The sequence below is a fragment of the Nyctibius grandis genome, chromosome 3, assembly GCF_013368605.1.
Source record: "Nyctibius grandis isolate bNycGra1 chromosome 3, bNycGra1.pri, whole genome shotgun sequence".
NCBI classification, from domain to species: domain Eukaryota; kingdom Metazoa; phylum Chordata; class Aves; order Nyctibiiformes; family Nyctibiidae; genus Nyctibius; species Nyctibius grandis.
The window spans coordinates 33,280,891-33,302,670 of record NC_090660.1 but is presented as its reverse complement, the minus strand read 5'-3'; the positions used below and the strand labels follow the sequence as shown (position 1 = coordinate 33,302,670).

The window sequence follows — 21,780 nt, the reverse complement described above, 5'->3', positions numbered from 1 at the left end:
AAACTTAAAAAAGAAAGAAAGAAAAATTAAATACATTGTAACTTGTTTATGCAGAGAGAGGAGGGGTTCCTTAATGAAAAATGGGGTTTTATTGGATAGGGAGAGAAAACATTTATTCAAAGAAGAGCCAACAATAACCTTTTTCTATACATTAAATGCAATTCATACTTCACAGAGTATATTACAAGGGTGTTTCTTCTATCTTTCACATACCTGCTCGCGTGCCTAGTGACACAAACAAGGCATGCCATGATGTAATACCAGCAGCACCCTTGCAGATGGAAACGTTGTACTTTTTACCACCAAAGCAATTCAGAACTCTCTGGCTGGGGGGGTCCTGTCCCACCACAGCTGTCTGTGAAGTCATCTGAGATGGGCCCCTCCATCTTTAGTTGAGTTTAATTTTCCCAAAAGAGTCAAATAATACCAGGAAGTCAAAAAATGTACATCTAGTGTAAGAGCCCTACGCTCAGGGTGTTAAGAGAGAAAGCTTGGCCACTCCTGCCTGTCGCGTCCTCGTCGTGCATGCTGTGCATGGTTAACAGTTTTGGCAAGGGAGGTTTGCAAGAAGCAGCAGTTCAGGGAAGGGCTTTCAGCTATGTGACTACAAAAGCTCCTACTTACATTACTAAAGGTTTTTGGTGATCAAACATTTTCAGTAAAAACTTTAGCACTCATTTAGAAAACTGAGTTGCAACACACGCTACCAAAAGGAAAATTTTCTTGTGGGAGAAGATATCTGAACTTTTGATTCTCTTGTTACTTTTACTGTCCATCTGACTTGGGCTTTGTTGCTGTTGTGGTTTGTGCAGCTCCAGTAACGCAGCTGTTGGGGCTAGATCTGTGCTGGAGGAGTTTTAACTCATGTGGTAACGGTGCTCACCTCGAGTTATGTGGGAAGAGAATTCGTACCTGTCCTGGCTATGGTAGCCACACATGTTGCATTCAAAAGGATCACGGAACCCGTGGCAGCCCATATGGATTGTATACATCACGTGATCCAAGAAAAGGACTCGACAGTGTTCACACTTGTAAACTTTCACTTGCTCCCCATTGCTGCTGATCACTTTGAAAGCATCCTGGGAATTGTCAGTACCTGCCCTCAAGACATCATATTGCCTGTTTTCTTCTTTTATAGAGATGCCATTTCTTGCATGGGGACCTATGTGGTTTGTCAGGTAAATTAAACCACTCCGTTCCTCATTATTGCTCTCTGTATCTGTTGAGTCTTGGCAGCTGTTGCTGGGAGAGGCATCCCGTTCAGAGGAGACAGATTTGGCTTTGGAAAGCAGCAACAAGTTTTCCACTGCACTGTCCTGAGCTGTATGGTTGGTGCGAGCCTGATTGTCCCCGAGAGGTTTGTGGAGCTGATACATGGGGCTGATGACGGGCACCACCTCAGAACCACCTGGTGGTGTCTGGACAAGGGGACGCAAGGACTCTGCCCCCAGGTAACTGATGGCGTTATTAATGGCCTGGTCTATAACGTGCGTCTGCATTATCTCATTCTCCTTCTCGTAGTTGGTGGTGGCATCGTATGGAAGATCAGGCAGACATTTCTCACCTGCAGTGAAAAACAGTCAAGAGTTAGAGGGCTGATTTCTACATAATTAAGGAACCGAACATCATGGATTAATAAAACAGCAACATGGAAGAAAAGAGTTGATCAAATCCACCTCTGAAATTCACCTGAGGTATTCATAGTTCTCTAACATAGCTGGTCAGAAAAATGATTGACTGATGTTTTCTTTTTAACCTGCAAAATAATTTGAGGTCTTTGAAAAACAAAATGGATGAGAACAGATTTTGGAACTAATTATATGGGTACTTCTGGGAGCTAAAGATTGAGTGCTTCATCCTCTCTTTCTCCTTCCTAACTGGACTCCCTCATCTGCCTGGTACAGTGAGCAGAGGCATGCCTTTGTAGTTAGTGAAGACGGTGTACCAGTGCAGTTATAGCAAGCCTGGCCTTCGTGCTTCAGAGCATGAAGCACATTATCAATATTTTTCCCTAAAATATTACAATTTTAAACTGGAAATTGTATGTTTTAGTCTTAGACTTTCAGGTTCTTAAAAATAACCCACATCATTGGCAATGTAGTCATATGTCATTTCGGAGAAAAATCAACAAAAACTTAACTTTTCATATTGCCATGTCTCCCCGACACCTTGTTTTTTATATAAGCCATGTTAGACACGTTACCAAGAAGCTATTCATGTTCCTAGAAATTTTGTGTCAAAAAGTTATCATCTATAGGAGCAGCCAAGAACCATGGAAAAAATTTAAGTGCATTTATAGTTGGAATATATTTTTCCTATGAGGTAAAAAGCCCTATATAGAGGAAGATTACTTGTTACTTGTTACTTCGACTCTGATTTGGGATGCCAAAAATAAGGGAGGACTCTTAATTTTTTTAAAATCAGACTGCACTTATGTATCTCTAGCTGGATACCCTAGTATTGAATACTGAGTTTCACTACAATTTCTCAAAATTCCTGGACAGATAGAACTAAGCAAAACATAGAAGGTAAAAGTAAGGAGTGGAAGAAACTATTTAAATGCACAGATGCTGATTTTATGAACCTGAACAGTCTTCCCAAAGAGTGTAAACCATCAACGTTATTATCAGGCTCCTAATAAATTTGTGCAAATGCAAAGGGGTAAAAAATTCCCACAGGTTCCTAGAACTACCAATAAGACATTGTTTACAGTCTGGATGGATTTGCTAGCTCTGCGGATCTTGAGATATTAATTGAAAGACACAAACACCTCTATGAGGTGCTATCACCATTTCCTAATCAACATGACATTGCTGGTAGGCCTTGGAAAGTCCTAATTTGTCTAAAAGAAATGCTAATAGGAGCATGGAAAATTTACCAGAAGATCTGCAAATTAATTTATCAACAATTTCACACCCAGTTTCTACTCAAGTTGACTATTCAAACTCAGTGAAGAGCCCACAAAACATCTAGCATGACACTATTGCAATGATGGAGCTAAAGTGTAGAAAGTCCTGCTGTCTACGTTTCCCACAAGATATGGTTTCATACCAGTTTTTCCATGCTCTGCAAGCAGAGCAAGAAACACTCTGAGCATTGCGTAAGTTCCTATATGGGATGCAGGGTACAGACACCTTCTAGCTGTGCTGCACAAGCTTCTACTTCCTCTTGTTTACTTTCCCTATTATTCTGCCAATTTGAGCACCCCTTGACTGGGGTGCTTTCTTTTTTTCTTCCAGATTTACCCTTTCTAATGCTGTAGTTTTCAGGCAGAGTTTGAGGCTTAAGATTCAAAATAGGTGTTGTGAAAGACTCTTGAATTAAATATAGAAAAACTCTTCTAATATGAATTTATACCCTTGACTCAAGGAGGAAGAAATGAGGTCAAAATCATTTATATTCCATGGGCACTGTATATCACTGAAAAGTGGGACTGGTCTTCATTATACACAAAATTTTGGGCATCCAGAAGGCGTGATTTTAATAGCTGTTTCTTGGGTAGTATTTGCTTTATGTAGCATAACTAGTTCGTAGTTGGACTGAGAGGATCAAGTGCTCATAAGAAAAATTTGTTTCCAAGCAGAGTGTCTGAAACAGACACAAACTTGAGGTAGGCAGGTATCATTTCTATATCTGGGCAATGCAGGTAATACTTGCACTCATTAAAAATAATAGCTCATTTCTGTGGTTATTAGAGCATAAGTAAATTAAACTGCTAATGGTTTGGTGCACTTCAAGCCTTACACTGCTCAGGGTTCTGCAGCAGGTACCTATATAGTAAAAATGCACTCGGTCCATGTGGGCATTTTTTTCTTTCTTTTTTTTTTTGTTTTTAACCCTTCTCTTTTCTTTGCTGCCATTTGTTTTAAAATGACAAACATGTCAACCTTGCCTGCAGTTCTCACTCTCTAGTTTGGATGGCCCAGTTCTGCTTTTGGGTCTGGGAGTTATTCCAGTTCGGAATACAGAGAGAATTTTACACATAACTGGCTTAATTTGGTGAACAATCTCACTTTTGAAAGGTAATGAAATTAGCCTTGAGAAAGACGAGTGAAGCAACAGACAGTCTTTCCCTTATGCGAAGGATGCTATTTGCTCCTTCTCCCTGGAATTCAGCATGGGGATTGGGACGTCACGGTAATCTACAGGAGCAATAAACATGTTTTATTACCAAAAAGCTCTCCTGACCAGCCAGCCCAACCTTGTGTTAATCAGGAATGTACCTATTACATGAAGCAGCAGGTGCCGATTGCAAAGGAAAGGATTTGGGGGCATTTTCTTGTCAAAAAAGTTCGTCCTTTTGAAGGTTAGCAAATTTCCATAAATATCTACTGTCAGTAGGTTGTCTTCCTACACCACACCCTGAATAACTAACTGACAGGAAACTCTGCCCTCCTAAGACTTGTAGTTAAACTAGCTGTCTTTACTGTTTCTCAGGGTGAAGATAGAAAAGCAGAACAAAAAAGCTAGTCCACACCCACGGATACATCACATACAGGATACTTGCTAGTACCTTTTAAATTTTAACACTTCTGGTCTTCCTGGAGCTTTCATAGAAATAGTGTTTTGCCTAATGTAATCAGTTACTAGTGTGTCTAAACGAATCAGGTTTGCCTCACACAGTTGATATATTTTTAGTAACTATCATCTCTACTACAACTTTTGTCCTTTTATAAGCATAAGCATTTCTTATCCTTGACTGCCTCCTGGAATTGTTGCCTTTGGGCTTGAAAACAATCTTGGACTTTAATTTCAAACCTTTTATTGCACCTCCTGATGTACCTGAGATTCCCCTTTCCTTGTCTCAGAAATACTAATTTTCCTTTCACCCTTGTGTCCTCATTGAATAAGGTATATCTGGAATATCTGTCCCATAAACTGGTCTTTTTTTGCCTTGACTTTTGACTGAAGACCTTCTTAATGTGTGTTTTGTTTCAAAGACTTCAGTTTTCTCTGATTGTCTCATATAAAATAATATTATAAATGAATGTGAAGAGAATTATAAAAGAATCTAGCTAGATATTAGTATATGCTGTCCTCTGATCTCCCATGTTTTTATTCATTTCAGACTAAGTCTACATAGCTGACAAAATATTGTCTGTGGGTCTCACTGTTACAAAACTGATGTAACCACTACTTGGTACAGGCTTACCAAACAGAACAATATAGGTGTAGCCTCCATTTTTTTATTGTTAAGACAAAAACTACTAGATGCAAATGGGCATGAAGTTTTTGCATCATTTACAGAATGTACCCAAAGATCTTTTCATTTAGGTATTATTCTCAGACTTAGGTTTATTTATTTCCATGATCATTTGGGGCTGTAAAAGTATACAGACTTTATGAAGGGGAGAAGAATATTATCCAGCCTATGCTCAACTGTTTACAAATGCTTTCACAAACAGCAATATGCCCTGATCTGGATGTCATCCAAGAAGTTAATAAAATAACCCTGAAAGTGTGGTCAAATGCTTTCCCCATAGGAAACATCTATTCCTATCTTCAGATTTTTAAGGCAACTTCAAGACCCTGTCCAGATCTTGTAACAATCCTGTTCATAAGCATTAGAAAAAGACAGGAAAAAGACTTAAAATTGATCTCCAGATGTGGAAAATTAAACATGCAGAAATGTACACTGGAGAAGTTTGGTTGGGTTTTTTTTTCCCCCAACACATCGCTGTATCTGCTTCTATAGAGATAGATATTGATAATTTAGTAAAACAAATAAAATCATAAAGCAAAAGTAAAAATCCTGTGAGATATTTTTTGGGTTTTATTTTATTTTTTAGGAGACAGCAAACGTTTAACTCTTACCAACAAATTTCTGAGGCATAGAGCTCTTACGTTTGGCGACGTTACTTGCTAGTCTATCCAGCACGAGGGATCTTTCTGACCCTATCTTGCACAGGTCTTCAGCCATTTCACTCTGGTTAGTTTCCTCTTTTATGACTGAAATTAAATGACATCAAAAGGGTTAGGCAGGCTTGTTCCATTTTAATGGAACTGTTGTCTTCAGATTATTGTTTCTCAGCTAATGTCTTTTAGCTCCCAAGCAGCTGGAAGAAGGAGCTCACCACAAGACTATTCTGACTCCTGGTAACCAAGTCCCTCATGCTGATTAATCTATGTACATGTTCATGTTTCCCTAGTTTAGGATAAAAAATGAGATTGCAACTGCAAGCCATCTGCCTGTATGTAACATAATCACTCCACCCTTGTTCTACAGTCACTCTGCATTTCTGTGAATAAATGAGGTCCTAACATTATACTGGGCATCAAGCAGTTCATCTTTCCACCCTCCCACTGCCAACCCCACCGTCATTCTGCACCTCTCCCAGGGGAACTGCCTGTATGATCATTGCTTCTTTTACAGGTAAAATGGACAAACTTCTCAACTCCAGCAGTGGAAGATGCTACACCAACCCTTCTCCCCACCCACTTTGTTTTCCCTAGTAAATATTTCTATACTTCCTTGATGTAATTTTAGACTTTAAACGACAATTTAAGTTGCTAAAGTCACATCTATAGTGGAGCACTGATTTGCAACACTCAGACCTGTTTCCCAACCTCCTGCTGTTGCTGAAGCACTGTAGAATTAGAAAGGAGCTTAGCTGTGAGGTTCTAGGAAAGGGAGACTACTTCACTTTCACTACATTTTACTTCAGTGCTTTCCTGCAGAAACAGAAGGCATGTATGAAAATGCACTGTCAAAACAAGGACTATGAGAAATGTATGGAAAGGTATTTCTGACTTCCAACGTCTAAAGGAAAGGTGATACACAGCAATATCACAGCACAACTGGGTTTTTATTTTTTCTTTTTTTTTTTGGCAAGGGAGGTCAGAGACAGGAGAGAAAGGGGTTAATTTTACTTTTATCTGGTACTAGGATATGGATACTTTTCCTGAACTTGTGAGTTGGTATTAAAGGGAGAAGCAAAAGATTATTTTTAGACTTTGATTCTGCTAGCTATTTCAATTAGGTGCACCACTCTGCTACGGTTTGCCTTCTGTCCCTGCTGAGAATTTATCACTGGATTACTGGTTCATAGAAGCCACTACTCTGGTACCTGGGTGTTTCTCAATAGTTGAGAGCACGCTGTTCCTATGCAATGTTATTTTGGCAATATACCACTGCCATAAAAGGATGATTGAGAGAGTTTCATTGTTCCCAAAAGATGCGAAATCAGGGTCTGTTGGATAACTGGAAGGAGCAGGTGAAGTGTCCTAGACAACATCACTCCGTGATATCAAACCGAAGAGTACACAACTGGTTCTTGAGTCCCTGCTGCAGTAGCACACACTGCAGTGACAGTGACAGTAACAGGGAGTGTCATGGAATTATGCCCCAGCTCCATAAGATGCTAAAGATTGTGACCAATGCAAGATATGAGCAGAATTTGGTCATGAAAGTGCAGAAGAGCAAAGCACATTGATGGTACCTAGTCATCATTGAACAAGCACACGCCACCATCTTGTGCTGGCTAAGGCTTCCAGATACCACTTCAGGAAGAGTCTTACAGAGAATGTTTTAAAGCAGCCCGTTCAACAGGGAAACAAAAGATTAAATTTTCAGTTAAAAGTTGAAATGATCAAGAAATATCTATTTAAGATATAATAACATTCCATTTCTAATCAGTTCAAGAGAGGGTAAGTTATGTATTCAAGTTTCAAACTTTCAAATTTTGAAAATTGCTATTTAAAAAAATAAAGGTCAAATTGAATTACTACTAATTTCCAGCCTTTGCAACTGAAACCTGCTGAAATTTGCTACCAACCTGATAACTATTATTCTGTAATTTGGTGTCTGTGAATTGAAAAAACCATCATTTTATCTTTCCAAATGAAAATCCACAAGTGACTCAAGAATTGTAATTGACCCTTTTTCAACTTCATAAACTATTTCTTTTGTTATTTTATACAGGCCTGGGAAGACTTCCGCACATTTCCACTCAACTCAAATGCAAAACTCCAAATAATATCTCTAAGAGAAGAACTGCACATGGACAGTGAGATTCTAGTCCTCTAAAATACAAATTTTGCCATTAAATTCAGCAGGTTCCTAATTTCATGCTGAATCTCCTTCTCTTAAAGAAAGAAGACAAACGTCAAAATATAAATATGATCTCTCATTCCTCTCCTTACTTCTCTTTGCTTAATCTTTCCCTTATTTAAGTACCTTCTCAATTATATTTGTTAGATTTACAAGCTGATGGAAAGTTTCTACCAGTTTAGGTCCTTTCAACTGACATTTTTTCGATGTATACTGCACAAAGTATTTTAGAAATGCTGTAAAAAGCAATCCTGCTGTAGCAGAATGTCAAATCAGATGCTCTAGCAGATTTTTGTACCAACTTTTTTGATTCTGGAAAAAAAAAGGGCCTGAATTGTGACTCTAATAGCTCCATATCACACCCTGAAATATTATAATAGTGGTCGTATAGGTACTTGCTTTTCTAGATGTATTGTAGAATGCATTAAAAATCCCACGACACCCACTCATTCTCAGCTGTTTCATTGTACATTTTCATATTCCAGTTTATAAGGGAAATTACGTAAACATGGCAAAATGATATGTTTGAAGTGATGTAGAATAGATTAGAATGCAAAATAGTAGGAAAAATGCAGGAAAGTTTCATTTTTTAGAAACGTAATGTATTGATTTATTAACTGAGTGCTAAATTTTTTTAAGAGTGAAATCTTTGGCTGGATACAAGGTCTAAACCCTGAAGTTAATCCTCTAATTTTTTTTTCTAATTTGCAAAAGCAGTCCTATTACATCAAATATAGATGCATACGATACTTTCAGTACACGCAAGGAAGAAGTACTTCATGAATTCCGCATGTTTTCATCCCACTGAGATGTGAGATATTCAGTCCTAAGCTAGTGTAAACTCTTCCGTCATGATTTGCTACAAACAAAGGTCCATGTCTAAAATTGTATTATTTCTTATTAAAGTTTATGATTCCTGACACCAGTTTCATCTGGACATTTTTGCTTTCTAGAACTTCAGTAGTAGTTCAGCTACTCATTCACACAAATTTTCATGTTCTGCATGCAAGCATTCAAATCCGTGTGCCAGACACTGAAAATTCAAATCCCAAGACCGAATATTTGCTTCTAAATCCTATCACCTCTTTGAGGAATAAGTATTGCTGCTTCCTGTATATTACATTGAGCTTTTCTATTTATACGTTCTCCAGATGCTCAGTAAAATGCTCTAACATGCTGTCTGGCCGAAGCATCTCAGCTGTATTCACTGCTATCATTATGTGCATATGCTTTACATTATTTGATATCATGTAAAAACATATTCAGGTTCTGTCCAGATACAAAATATTAAATGAGGCATCATTGCAAACAGATCAGAGAGAACCTTCCATTTTTGTCATTTGACAAACCAAATAACATATACTGACAGGATCAAAAAGGTATGCAAGAAATGTAACTTTAACTAGATGGGCTTAAACTCCACCACAGAAGCTGGATCTTATATTCTCTATCTAAAACTGCACATGTAGGGGGATTTTGTATGCTTATTTACTGCAATCAATCCCATAAAGATCTTTAGGATCTTTGTTAAAAAAAATCCAAACTGCAATATCTGCTTGCTGTATTTCTGGGCATAGTTTTAGATTTGATCTTCTCCAAGAAATGGACTTTACCTTCATCATAAGACCAGTCTCTCAGAGAAGCACAACAGCCCCTCATCTCCCACCAGTTTTCTTTTAAAGGGGAGGCTGGGAAGAAGGCTGTCAACAAATTATTAGCCTTTCTGGACCGTCTCAGTCAAACTGGCTAAATTAAATGCCTCTGGCTTCACGTCCTCTTGCTTGGAAGAGTGAGATTTAGGACAGATGGCTCATCCTTGTTAGATGAGTTGGTCCTAGTGGTCAAGTAAGCCCCTTAAGATGTGCCTAGGAAGGGCAGAAGATGTGCAATGCAGAAGATTCTGCAGCCCTACCTAGAACACTGATATTAAGTCTTTATTAAGAATACATCCACAAGAGTACTGCGATATAGGACTCCAAACAAAAGGGAAAGGTGGTGAGATGACGTAGTCATACTGTCTTGAGACGGTGAACTGAAATTTTCCAGGTCTTGCAAGTGTTTTGCTACATGCCTGAGTTTTACTTTGGCTTTTTGTTTGAGCTAAACAAAACAAGATAACAGCCAAATATTTATCAAATATAGAATAAATCCAGATGCAATATCATACATAGGGGCTGTGTGTGCCCCTCCCCAGTGCAAAAGATGCCACAAATGGTACTACTGTTCCTTTTCCATTCCTTTTTCTGCATGCATGACGGGACAACGTTAATCCCCAAACGGACATGTTTATTACCTGAATAAAGGCTGCTTGAGATATTCATGGTTTGCAGGTAGTTATGACAGCGTTCTTTATGTTCTTCCAAAGAGCTGCGCTGCTTATAGCTGCGACCACAGTATCCACACTTATGGGGTTTGCCAACTGGAGAAAACACAATTAATTGAGAGATTCGGATGAGGTATTCAACAGCATATTAATAATGGTAAGAACAACAGGAAGAAAGCCCACCCCAAAAATAAACTCATGCTGTGGTGAACTGATGAAAGATTTTGTCAATTAAAAAAAAAAAAACCCTAATGGAAAACTAGTTGTATATCTTTACATCACCAGGCCAATTCTGTGGGTGTTGCAAGCTGACTTCAAATGATTCATATCAGATAAGGACTGTAATATTAAATCTTCAAAAATGGCATCTACACAAGTTAGAAACTGAGACACCTTCAAAGGTCTGAGTGTAGTTGCTTTAGTGCCGAGCTCCCACAGAGACTGCCAACGGGGGAACTGGTGGTGTAGCCAGAGACACCTGCCCACGGCTGGATGTCTGTTCTGATGCAACCAGAACCAGCTCAACCCTTTTAGGACAATGTTAGATTTCACATGTTTTCTGCTTCTGGAAATTCAAGAGAAATGGCATAACAAATTTTTTTCTGTATTACACCAATCCACATGTAGGTACTTCCAGGAATTTCACAGTAACAATATGGTTTCATGGACTTTTGGACCTGAATTTTCTGTCTTAGCATGATAAGACCGTCACATTATATGTGATTTCACAATTTTAGATGGTTGCGGAGCTTAACTTTTGAATTTTACTTACAAATTCTCAGGTGAAAATCAGACTCAGACATCCAACTTGTTTTATAATGTATTGATGTCATTTTGCCAGTTGCAGGAACTAATTACAACCTATAGTTTATGCATTGTCTCTTTATCTATGGAATCCTCAGAGTTTACCAAAAGTGTCTAGGTATAATTTCATGTATATGTGAAAAATTCTGTTTAAAATTGTGCAGCCATGAAAATCAATAACAGCAAGGGAGAGGGAGACAAAGTAGTATTTTAAAGATGTGCTTTCCTGAATCGGGCCAGAACTGAACAGGAGAAGTGGAAATTATTTTCGATATCTGGGACCAACACAAGGGATCTTATAATTTAATGTGTGTGCTAGGGAAGAATTTCCTTAGTTGTGTGCAACACAACAATGTCACTTTGAGAGCTCCCCTTCTGTTACCCAGAACTCGGTCCCAAAGCCAACTTTCGCAAGTAAAGTTACCAGCGTCAGTTCCACCAATGTGTTTTGGAGGTCTTGTATCCAAATAACAATTTGCATTTCCAGCTTAGCTTGGGAAACTAGATGAGACAACACTCTGCTTTTAAAGGCACTTTAAAGGTGCTAAATTAGTTTTGCTTCACAGAAGGTATGTGACTACGGCTTCTGTCAAACAATGAGATGTTCATGGTAACGGAAAAGTGCAGCTATTCAAAAATATTTACTCAGATCTCCATATTAGTTGAGACAGAACACTGAAAAACTCTAGAAGAGTCCTCTTTTTCGGAAGATTATTATCTTTCTCTCTCCCACCCTCTCCCTCCTCCCTACCTTTTCTCTTTCAAAGTATTTGTAATAACAAGGTGAAACAAATAACCGCTGCTAAATGCTGTAGGTGGTATTCACTCCTTAGGTCAAGAATGACTACCAGACTGGAGGTTTTTGAGACTTCGTGACTTAAAACCTACTGTGTTTAGACCTTATATTATCTCTATATGCAGAGAAACGCCATCCAAACCCTAAAACATTCATCAACGTTAATTCACGTTCATAGTTCCATGAAACGGATTACTCACATGAGGCTTGTAAGATGAAACACTAATACAGAAACTTTTAATCAGCCAAGAAGTATGTGAAAAAAGCAGTTCTTCTGGTGAAGGATCATGAGCGTGAGATGTGTTTAGTCACTTCTTTGCTGCTAAAACACTGGCTAACTCACAGCTTGGTTAACCCCAACATGGGGCTACTCACCTCCCCAGGGTGAGAAGACCTCTCAGGCCTGGTGGCCATGAATGCCCCTGTCTCCTCAACGGGTACGGTGATGAGCACCCCTGGATGGTCCCACACCTTCACTTACCCGAGTGAGTCCTCAGGTGTCCCGTGAGGGCATCCCTGCGACGGCAGGCATAGTTACACAGGTGACACTTGAAGGGCTTTTCACCCGAGTGCAACTTTATGTGGCGCAGAAGGTTGCCCTTCTGTGTAAAGGAGGCTCCACACTGATTGCACTGGAAAGGGCGTTCTCCTACAGGGAGAAGGAGAAAATATGTGAGAACAAAAATCTTGCATGGTAACAAGAGAAGATTTCAGTGAGAAAGTTGTTTTCTCACTGCTGCTCTGTGACTTCCACCAGCTGCAGGTTTGATATAACATGAGGCTTTCAGACTAAACCTGCCAGTTTCTTAATGCTTCACTGGCTGGGTCAATTTGATCTGAAAATCTAATTTTTTTTTCCTAAATCAGAATGGCACATCACAATGCAAATTCAAACTCATTTAAATAAAGTGACTGCAACATTTTGTGTTGAAGAGCCACTCTTCCTGATCAGCAGTTTTGGAATAAACCAATATCCAATTTTGCATGTTGTGGCATTTGGTGGGGTTTTTAATGTGGCTTTTTTCAAAGGGTCTTTAAAATATGCCACTGAAGCAGCAAAATAAAAAGGAAACTCATTAAAAATGCATTTCAGGATCACAAGTTCATTTCAGCGTTACATTCTTATATTTAAATGAAAGGCACTTCATTATAACAGTTATAATAACTTCTTTTCATTTACATTTTCCCTGTATTTTCCCTTTCAATTTCTTCTCCATTACCTGTCTGTCCCTAAGCAGCCAAATCAGGAAAGAGACAGAGAAAGAGAGAGAAAGAGAGAGGGTAAAATCACATAAGTTAAGACAGTGGAAAGGAAGCCCTGCACTTCCGTACCAAAGCCCCAACTCTTCTTTAGGTCAGGTATGAACAGAGGACCTGCACAAATGGACTCTGCTGGTCTACACTTTGGATGGACACAGGGGAAAACTTGAAGAGACACAGCCTTGATTTGTCTAAACTGGTGCCTGTTATCAAGGAAGCGAATCAACGAGCCTTTGCAAAAATTAATATGGCTGTTTAGTGCTGTTTAAAATAAATACGCTCATTTATTTGCTTAGCTATTTTTTAAAAACTTAAGATAGATGAAGCCTTTTCTCAAGTCAGTAGGAAATAAAATATGTTTTCTGTTGTACCACATAGGAGTAAAGAAAACTTTGTATCTGAGAGCACTCCATCAGCAGGAACCGCTCCTGCTTGCCCATTTCTCCATAGCCCTTGACTAAGTCAAACCAGCCTTTGAAACTCATTTGCTGAAAGATTCTGTTTCTCTTAGGCATAAATGTAATCTGCTATAGTAATTATAATGTATCATCAACAATATTAGAAACAGCCCAGAGATGACCTGGTTTTAGTTTTGATTTTCTTTATATAACAATAATACTGATTTTAAAATTTCAGTGCTGAAGTTAAAATATATTAAAAAAAAACCAAGTTAAACAATTTATTTCTTCTCTCTCACTTAACAATCATGTATTATTTTGCACGTCTAGGACCAACTTGTATGTCCATACATGTGCATATGTGTGCAGCATGATCATTTTTGGCTTTTGGGTAATGCAGTAGAACAGCTGAAAATCAATTAGACAGCAGCACAGTCCCAACCCAAAAATCTGCACACTCTACCATCGGGGCTGGCAGCATTAGCATTCAGCAAACAGTAAAATAAATCTACTTCATGGCAAGATATTTTCATTGGTCAAATAGCTTCAAGCAGGTCAGCATAGTCCCTGTCAAGCCAAATGAGCTCACTTTGTCCATCAAGTAGCTGTATTCATCTAAACTACACCCGCAACTGGTTCAGCTGGGGTGGCCCACAAAAATGCCAACATTAGCCTTACAGGATTTTGCAATGCACTTCGTAAGCCATGCACAGCAGTTGTTAGGGAAAAAAGAAAACGAGTAAGAGTCTGTCTCCTTTACCTCTTAATCTCTGGGGCAGTTACTCAGCGTGGAAGGTATTTTTCATAAATGGACTGAAACAGTAATGAAGAAGTCAGTTTGTCTGACACAAATTCAGAAGAAATGGTTAATTCTTACTAAATAGCTTTTCTAGCATTCACTTCTGTTATTTTTACTCAGAGGAGCGTAAGAGGAGAGAACAAGGATCACAAAAGTACTCCAGGAATAAAATGTAAAGCAAAGTAAGAAAGAAATGTATCTCCAGCCTACAGCTCTCGCAATTACAGGGTGAAATCCTGCACTGAGTGGAGAAGACAGACGGATGGAGCATTTCAAATGGGACTGCTGCATACCAAATATTTTTACAAAACTTACAGTGGGATTAAATGTGAGGGAACCTGCACTCACATTGCTGTACAAGGGAAATGACACCATCACTGAAAGACCCTGAAACTATGTGTAGCTTGGCCAGCCCTTGGTCATCCATGCTGCAACTGCTGGGGTGGGGAACACCTGCCTTGTGAGCCCAGCAAAGCTCCCAGCCCTGCTAGGATGGAGGCGGTCACTGATGGAAGGTTATTGGGTGCGGTGCTATCCCTCGAAAATGGGGAAGGGACAGGATGGAAAGAAAAAATAGGTAATGCATCTTTTGTTTAAACACTCCATTTTTTGTGTTATTTTCTTGCCAGTTCTGAACAGCACATGTCTATCCTGGGCATATTTCACTGCATGGTGTGTAGCTATGGACGAATATGGGCCCAGGAGCAAAAACTGCAACAGAACCCTGAATTGAAACAACCACCATTGCAGTGATTTACAAGCCTTAGTGGGAGCACAGGCCCTGGACTACTTATTCAGTGAAGAATATTTATCATCTTAATTGAAATATTTGTCATTTCTTAAACAATATACTGACAAAATCACCTAAAACTCAGAGACGTGCATAGCTCTCTCTCTTTTTTTTAATGCTCATTCTTCAATGGGCATTAGTTTTCTAAATAAATTTGAGACATTCAGACCCAAGTAACAAGACATAAGTGATCTGACTGGTGGCTTAAGTTAAAGGAGTGTACATATAAGGAGGGAATGTATATACATATGCACACACACACATATATATATATGCACATATATAAATACACACACATGCACACACATATGTGCACACTGAGCAAATGAAGCCTGAATCTGTGCCCTGAGGTCTCAGCACCAGGGAGCAGGAAGGGGTTTCTCTCCTTTCTAGATCTCCTTTCTCCTAAACACCAAGGAAGACAGTGGCAAGCTGGAGAAAATCAACGTACTGAAAACCCTGCGGAAGGAGAGTGAGGAGAGTAGGATGTCTGTGAGAGGTATTCGCTCCGCAGACGGGAGCAACAGGTAAGGCGCTGGGAAGCAGTCAGTGCTGTACAGCTACTTGCAGACAGGAGGGGGCAGAAAGATCAGGTGCTGCTCTGTATATCTGCACTTGGCAGGTGTATTCATTAAAAGTAATTATGCCTTTTATCAGGTCAGGCAGTCATTTTATTTTGGCACTTTAGTGTGCTAGAGTTTTGTTCACTTATCAAATATTTATTTAAGGAAAACTCGCTGCATATGCAGGTTTTACATGAATTAGCAGCAAAGTGATTCATTTGCAAGGCTTATTCCTTCACTGGGCATGTATTGAAATGGGCTTTGGCGTAGTCAGTTTAATGTCTGTAATAGTATATTCCATTTCTACTTTAATTTTCACAGCGCAGCTGACAGGAAAAGCAGTCACCACTGTTTCCCCATGACATCCCTTTAATTTAAATTGCCGGCTCCGAGCCTCCACTCCCTTGCCAGCCCCCAAAAAACTGCCTGAGCTCACCCGAAAAGGCTGCTCAGGAGAGGAGCTGAGGGCAAGGCAGGAGGGAAAGCAAAGGCTTTCTTTCCATGGAAGGACTCAGGGACGCAACTTCACACCCTTTAGTTTTATTAAGTGTAAAAGAAGGAGGTCCTGCTGAGCGAAGTGCAACTTGTGGGGTACTTCCACTGTATGTTTTAACTACGTTCCCTGACTAAAAAGAGGGTCCCATTGGCAAGGGGAGGGCTTTGCAAAGGACAGAGAAGTCTCGAAGTGACAGCCCTTGCGTGGTAGCACCCCGAGTACCCTTGGCCGGCATGAGTCCCTCTGCCAGGCAGGGAGTTCGGGCAGCTGGAGGTCTGTGCCAGGGAAACTAGTGAGGTGGCCCCCAGGGACACTGCCACAGGGAACAGGCAGCCCAGCTCATTCTCCGGAGACTCAGCCTGCCGGGTATCAACCAGTGCATTAGAAACAAAGGCAGCTCTGCCCACCACCTCCCTAAAACCAGGTGTGTTCCGACACAGGCCATTCAGCCGTGGTGCAAACGCTGCCTCTGACCCTCTGGGACTCGAAACAGCTCCTCCAAAGCAGCAACAGCATACTTTTAATAAAACAGCAGCCTCCTTAAACAAGCATAAAGACTTCTACCTCTAAATGCATTTTAAATTGCAACATTTTATTTCAACTACTACACCATCCTCTTCAATCCCATGGATCTGTTTAAAAGGCCGCATGTCCAAGTCATTTTCCATATACATTTTATCAAGTTTTAAAGGATCACATTAACATTTAATTTAACATAAAAAAAAGGAAACAATTGACCAACAAGCACTTTATTATATCTGGGAAGTAGGCTACAGCCTCTCTTCTGAGAACTAGTTGTGGCTTTTCCAATAAAGAGAATTATCTGCTCTTCCCTGACAGAGGGATTTATCATATTGAATTGAAGAGTGCTTTGAAGTAGGCAATGTATCAGCATTGCTAACTATCACCAGCACGGCTTCTGAACGTGGCTAACCCATGTTACACTAACAGATTGCACCCTTCCAGAGCTTGAACAGTCACAGTTACAATGACAGACATTAGCACTGGCGAGGATGGACCACACTCGGGGACTTTTCATGGATCCTCTCCATTAAACTCTGAAAACACTTTGTTAATCTCGCTCCTTAGTAATTCTGGGGAAATAATTTAAGCATCATTGGGGGGATGCAGAGGAAGAAAGTATCTTTGTGTTCACTTGCACAACTATTTCAGTGGAATCTAACCATCGGACAGGTCGTTCTTACCTTAAAAATTCCCTCTCATTTGAATATTCATGCAAAAATGCCAAATACTTTATTTATTTATTTTCAAAGTAACTTGTATAGCACAACAGTACAGTTCAGTTCTTCTTTGACTACAGATGACCTCAGAGTTTAGACTGGAAGCCTAATTTTTAGACAGCTTATATCAGGTAAGATGAGACTCACCCTGGTCTTTACTTCTTCATTTGTTTCAGCCTCTTCATTTTTTGCACTCTTTGAGACTATTTAGAATTAGAAAATTGAGGCAAGAAGATTCACAGCACTGTATAATGAAAAGCCATCTCTATGGAGCCCAAATCTTTACATGTCTCTTTTAGTGTCCCAGTGGAAACCCTTTAGTCCAGATTTGCCCAGTGACAATACTTGCTTTTACTTCATGAAACATTTGACATAAAATTAACCCCCTTTTTACTAAGACTGCCAGTACAGTTCCCTTAACATTTATTTTGCCAATCACTTTCATAATCACTGATCCATAATGAGCTTTGTTGCATTGTTGGAAACATTAGAACTGGGTCGATTTCAGAGTTAGCCACAAATGGGTTTTTCTTCAGCAATTCTTAGAAATTTCTTAGAAATTAAATAAGATTCCTTTACTTTTTTTTTTTAATTTAAATTTTTCATGTAGCTTCAAACCAAACAACCTGCACAATTTGCAGCCCAATAGATGGACTTCCATCAAGAAGAAATCTCAATTCCTGTGCTGTTCGAAATGGCGTAACAAAATAACCGAGTTCCAAATGCCCACTGACGCTGCATTATCTTACAAGAGGGAACATGTGCATGATACAGAAAATAATTCTTAGTTCCTAATATGTGGCCAATTCTTGTCAACTAAAGGAAAAACTACGGCAGGCCTTACCAGTGTGGCTTCGTTTGTGAACCATGAGCACATTGGGACCGATGCAAATTATCCCACAGATATCACATTTTAGCTTTCCGTTAGGAAGTCGAATGCCTCCAACTCCTGACATAGCCTTGCTGCCTGGGCCATTGTGTGAGCCATTCATTTTCTCTCCCGAGGTATCAAGCATTCGTAAATCCTCTGCACATTCTTCCCCATTCATTTCACAGGCACGCCCATTCTCTTCATCACTCTGAGTCTCTATTTTAATATTACCGGCTGAAAAAAACAATACAGGATGCCACTCAGTTTTGTTACAGAATAAATCTGGTGGCAAAGAAACAGTCACATCAAAGGAGATAACTTCTAAACAGCATGTACAATATACCTAAATAACAAAAGCTACAAACACAACTACATTTCTATGGGCAATGTGATGAGTTTGTAACACATGGAGCAATGAACAGTGAATATCAGTAAGATAAACACAAGGCATCCAGGGGTCTGGGAACCCAAACAACATTACAAGTCTGTTCCTAGGTCAGCTTGAGATTTTTGCATTTGTAATATCATTTTGACAATTCAGGCTAATTGGAATGAAATTTAAAATGAATACACTTCACATGAGTTTGTCCAAAAAAATTGTGAAAGTAAATAACTCATCAAAGACAATGGATGAAAATGAACTGAAAATGCAACATTCTCCACTTGGCAGGAAGATCCTGAGAGTTGTACTGAATCCAAATACTTGTTTTGCAGTTCTATGGAGTAGGCAAGGACAATGGGAAAGCAAAGAGTACAAACTCTGATAAAGAAACCAGGGTGGAAAAGGATAGAAGGAAGAATTTAAGAGCAAGAACTAGCATTACAGGAAATTATAGGAGTGGTAATTGTGTTTTTAGGGCAGCAGGATTAGGATCACTGATTAAGAGAAGAGGATCTCTACAGCCATAAGCTACTATTAAAAAACAGTCAAATCAACAAAGGTGGGTGGGAGAACTGTTTTGACTTTACTGGATAAGTCCTGTGTGTTAAAATCCCATAGGTGATAATTGCTTGCAGCTAGGAGAAAAATTCAGGTATAAATTTGGCATAGCCTTAGTGTATATGATAACATGTAGGTTGGTAAATCTGATCTGATATGAACACAGCAAACCTAAACGTTATGGAAAAGGGCCAAGATTCAGATCAGTTAATGCCAGTATTCATTCCTCTTCTCTCCACAGGACTGTATGACATTTTTTTGTAGAATAAATAATCTTCACAGTTATTTCCCTCTTGTAATCTGATGATTTTGGTGAAAAAATAGTACTTCATTAGGCTGAAAAAGACCATTTCATTGCCCCAAATCTTACTTTTCTTTCATGAAAAACCTCTTCCTTTGCCCCACCCCACCCCAAAAAGGAGAGCATTTACTTTAATGGCTAGCTGAGTACATGAGAGATCTGTTTCACCCAATAAGGACCAGGTGTTTTCCTTTTGTGGAACAGTAGTTTCATGGTAGCCTTATTCATAAGTGGTGGTGTAGCAATAACATAATTAAGCTATGGGCAATAATTACCTCAAGAGATGAAAGACTTTGACATTCATTTGAAATTGAAAGGTCTGACAAACTCTTCTCTGCTACAACCTGCAACCTCCCAGGTGTCTCAGGAGGATTGCATGGATGTGACTGACAAGAGTATATGACTCCAAATCCTCTGGGAAACATGTTGAGTGTGAAGGTGTTCACATTTCCGAGCACTGCTTGACTGGACACCTTTTATAAAGTCTACTAATCTAGGCATTTTAATGATTTTTCAAATATTGCATTTTTAATAGCAATCATATGCAAGACAGAATGAGTGCACATCATAAATAGCAGGTTTTCCTTTAAAATGTATGCCCTAAAATGGGGAATAATTTAGAGATATGGGGAAAAAAAAATCAGTGACCAAACAGTGATTTACAAAGATGGTATGACTGGCTAAACAGAAGTGACCTACACTATTCTGCAAATTTAGTGGACTGCAACCCTGTACTGCTGTTTTCACCATGGCAAACGGAAGCAATAGAACTCTTTGGCTTGAGCATATGGCAGTTTTTCCATAATTCACACACCTATTTTTTTTCTCCTAAGAATAATAATTTGAATGTAAATATATTTATACAAAACAATTACAGGCTCCTTGCCTGCCAGGGATTTGGAGAAAGTGGCTTTTGAAGTAGGTTTTATGTTAAGTTAAAACAAAATACATGTGAATGAAGCAAAAAGATCGACTACTTAAGCCCTTTGGTAGCATATGCAGACAAACGTACATTACTGAGAAGCTAAATGACACAAACAAAAATCATAGAAGTAGGAACTAGATGGAAATGCTCTGTAATGAACTGAGTTTGCAGTATACTTACGGGAAAAAGATTTGGGAATTATTGCATGAAAGTCCCTAAAACCTTCTGCCCCATATGCAGCTGCAATAAAGAAGGCAAACAGGATGCTGGTTTGTGGTACTGCTAGCAGTAAATGAAAAAGAAAATGGCATTATTGCTATAAGAGAAATACCTACGAGAAAGACAGAACTATCATCACAGAAGCAACACAAGCAGTTTAGGATGAAGCAGGAATGGCAGCAGGACAGTTGGCGGGGGAATCCTGACCTGCCCAGAACAATTCCCACTTGTAAAAATGCCCTTTTCTTCCAAAGCATCCAACAAGTTTTATCATGTTTTCTAAACACATAACCTCTCTTGGGTATTCCCTTTGCTCGCAGGTTAACTCCTGCTGAAGTCAAGAGGAACTTTTGCTAAAGTGTCTCTAAAGGGTCAATGGGAGCAGAGTACCTAACACAGTCTTCTCCCGCCCCCAGGGAAACCACAGGCCCCTACAGTGCAAGCTTCCTCTCAGGATTTAGTTTTTGCCAACATGCCCTCTTTGTGTGCCAGAGATCTCTTCTTTATACATCCTTGTTTCTAGCCACTGCAGTTATAAAAAGTGAAATTGCATTGTTTTCTTCTCATGCCTGCTGTCTCATGCAATGGAAGAGGAGGGAGTTCAATTATATATACATATTATTGTGTATATTTTTGTTTGTATTTCTAAAGCTTGTCCTCACAATGCATCTACACAAAAGTAGCTGCACAAACAAACACACTATACTCTTCATATTATGAGCAGCCACATGCAAATTAACATGCCATGAGGCACACTGATACAAGTAGTGATGGAGTTCATTACTTGACATAAGAAATGATAGGGATATTGATCCAGTCAGTCTTCACTAAAGCTCTCTGCAGCTATGCCCCCAGACTGCCGTAGCTGTGCTGCTCCATAAATGTCCCCATGCAGACGAGGCCAAGCATCCAGGATGCCCTTAAAAGCACATCCATTCAGCAGAACAGCTCATGGCAGGGGCTTGGTTCAATTGCGGAGCTCACTTTGCCAGTGACAGCTGATG

General features: G+C 39.4%; 1 protein-coding gene across 4 annotated transcripts in view; it reads right to left on the bottom strand.

The window, feature by feature from the left end:
* Positions 1-314: 314 nt before the first annotated feature.
* Positions 315-21,780, bottom strand: part of IKZF1 (IKAROS family zinc finger 1) — a 68,030-nt gene continuing 46,564 nt past the window's right edge. For 2 of the 4 annotated variants that reach the window (XM_068395976.1, XM_068395975.1), the window contains exons 4-7: positions 12,455-12,622; positions 10,344-10,469; positions 5,815-5,949; positions 315-1,564 (exon numbers count right to left, since the gene is read on the bottom strand). In XM_068395976.1, coding sequence (XP_068252077.1) covers positions 858-1,564; positions 5,815-5,949; positions 10,344-10,469; positions 12,455-12,622 — 1,136 coding nt within the window. In that variant the 3' untranslated portion in view covers positions 315-857. Of the gene's footprint in view, positions 1,565-5,814; positions 5,950-10,343; positions 10,470-12,454; positions 12,623-18,364; positions 18,626-21,780 lie in introns of all 4 variants that reach the window. The other 2 variants (XM_068395979.1, XM_068395978.1) reach the window with 2 other exon arrangements.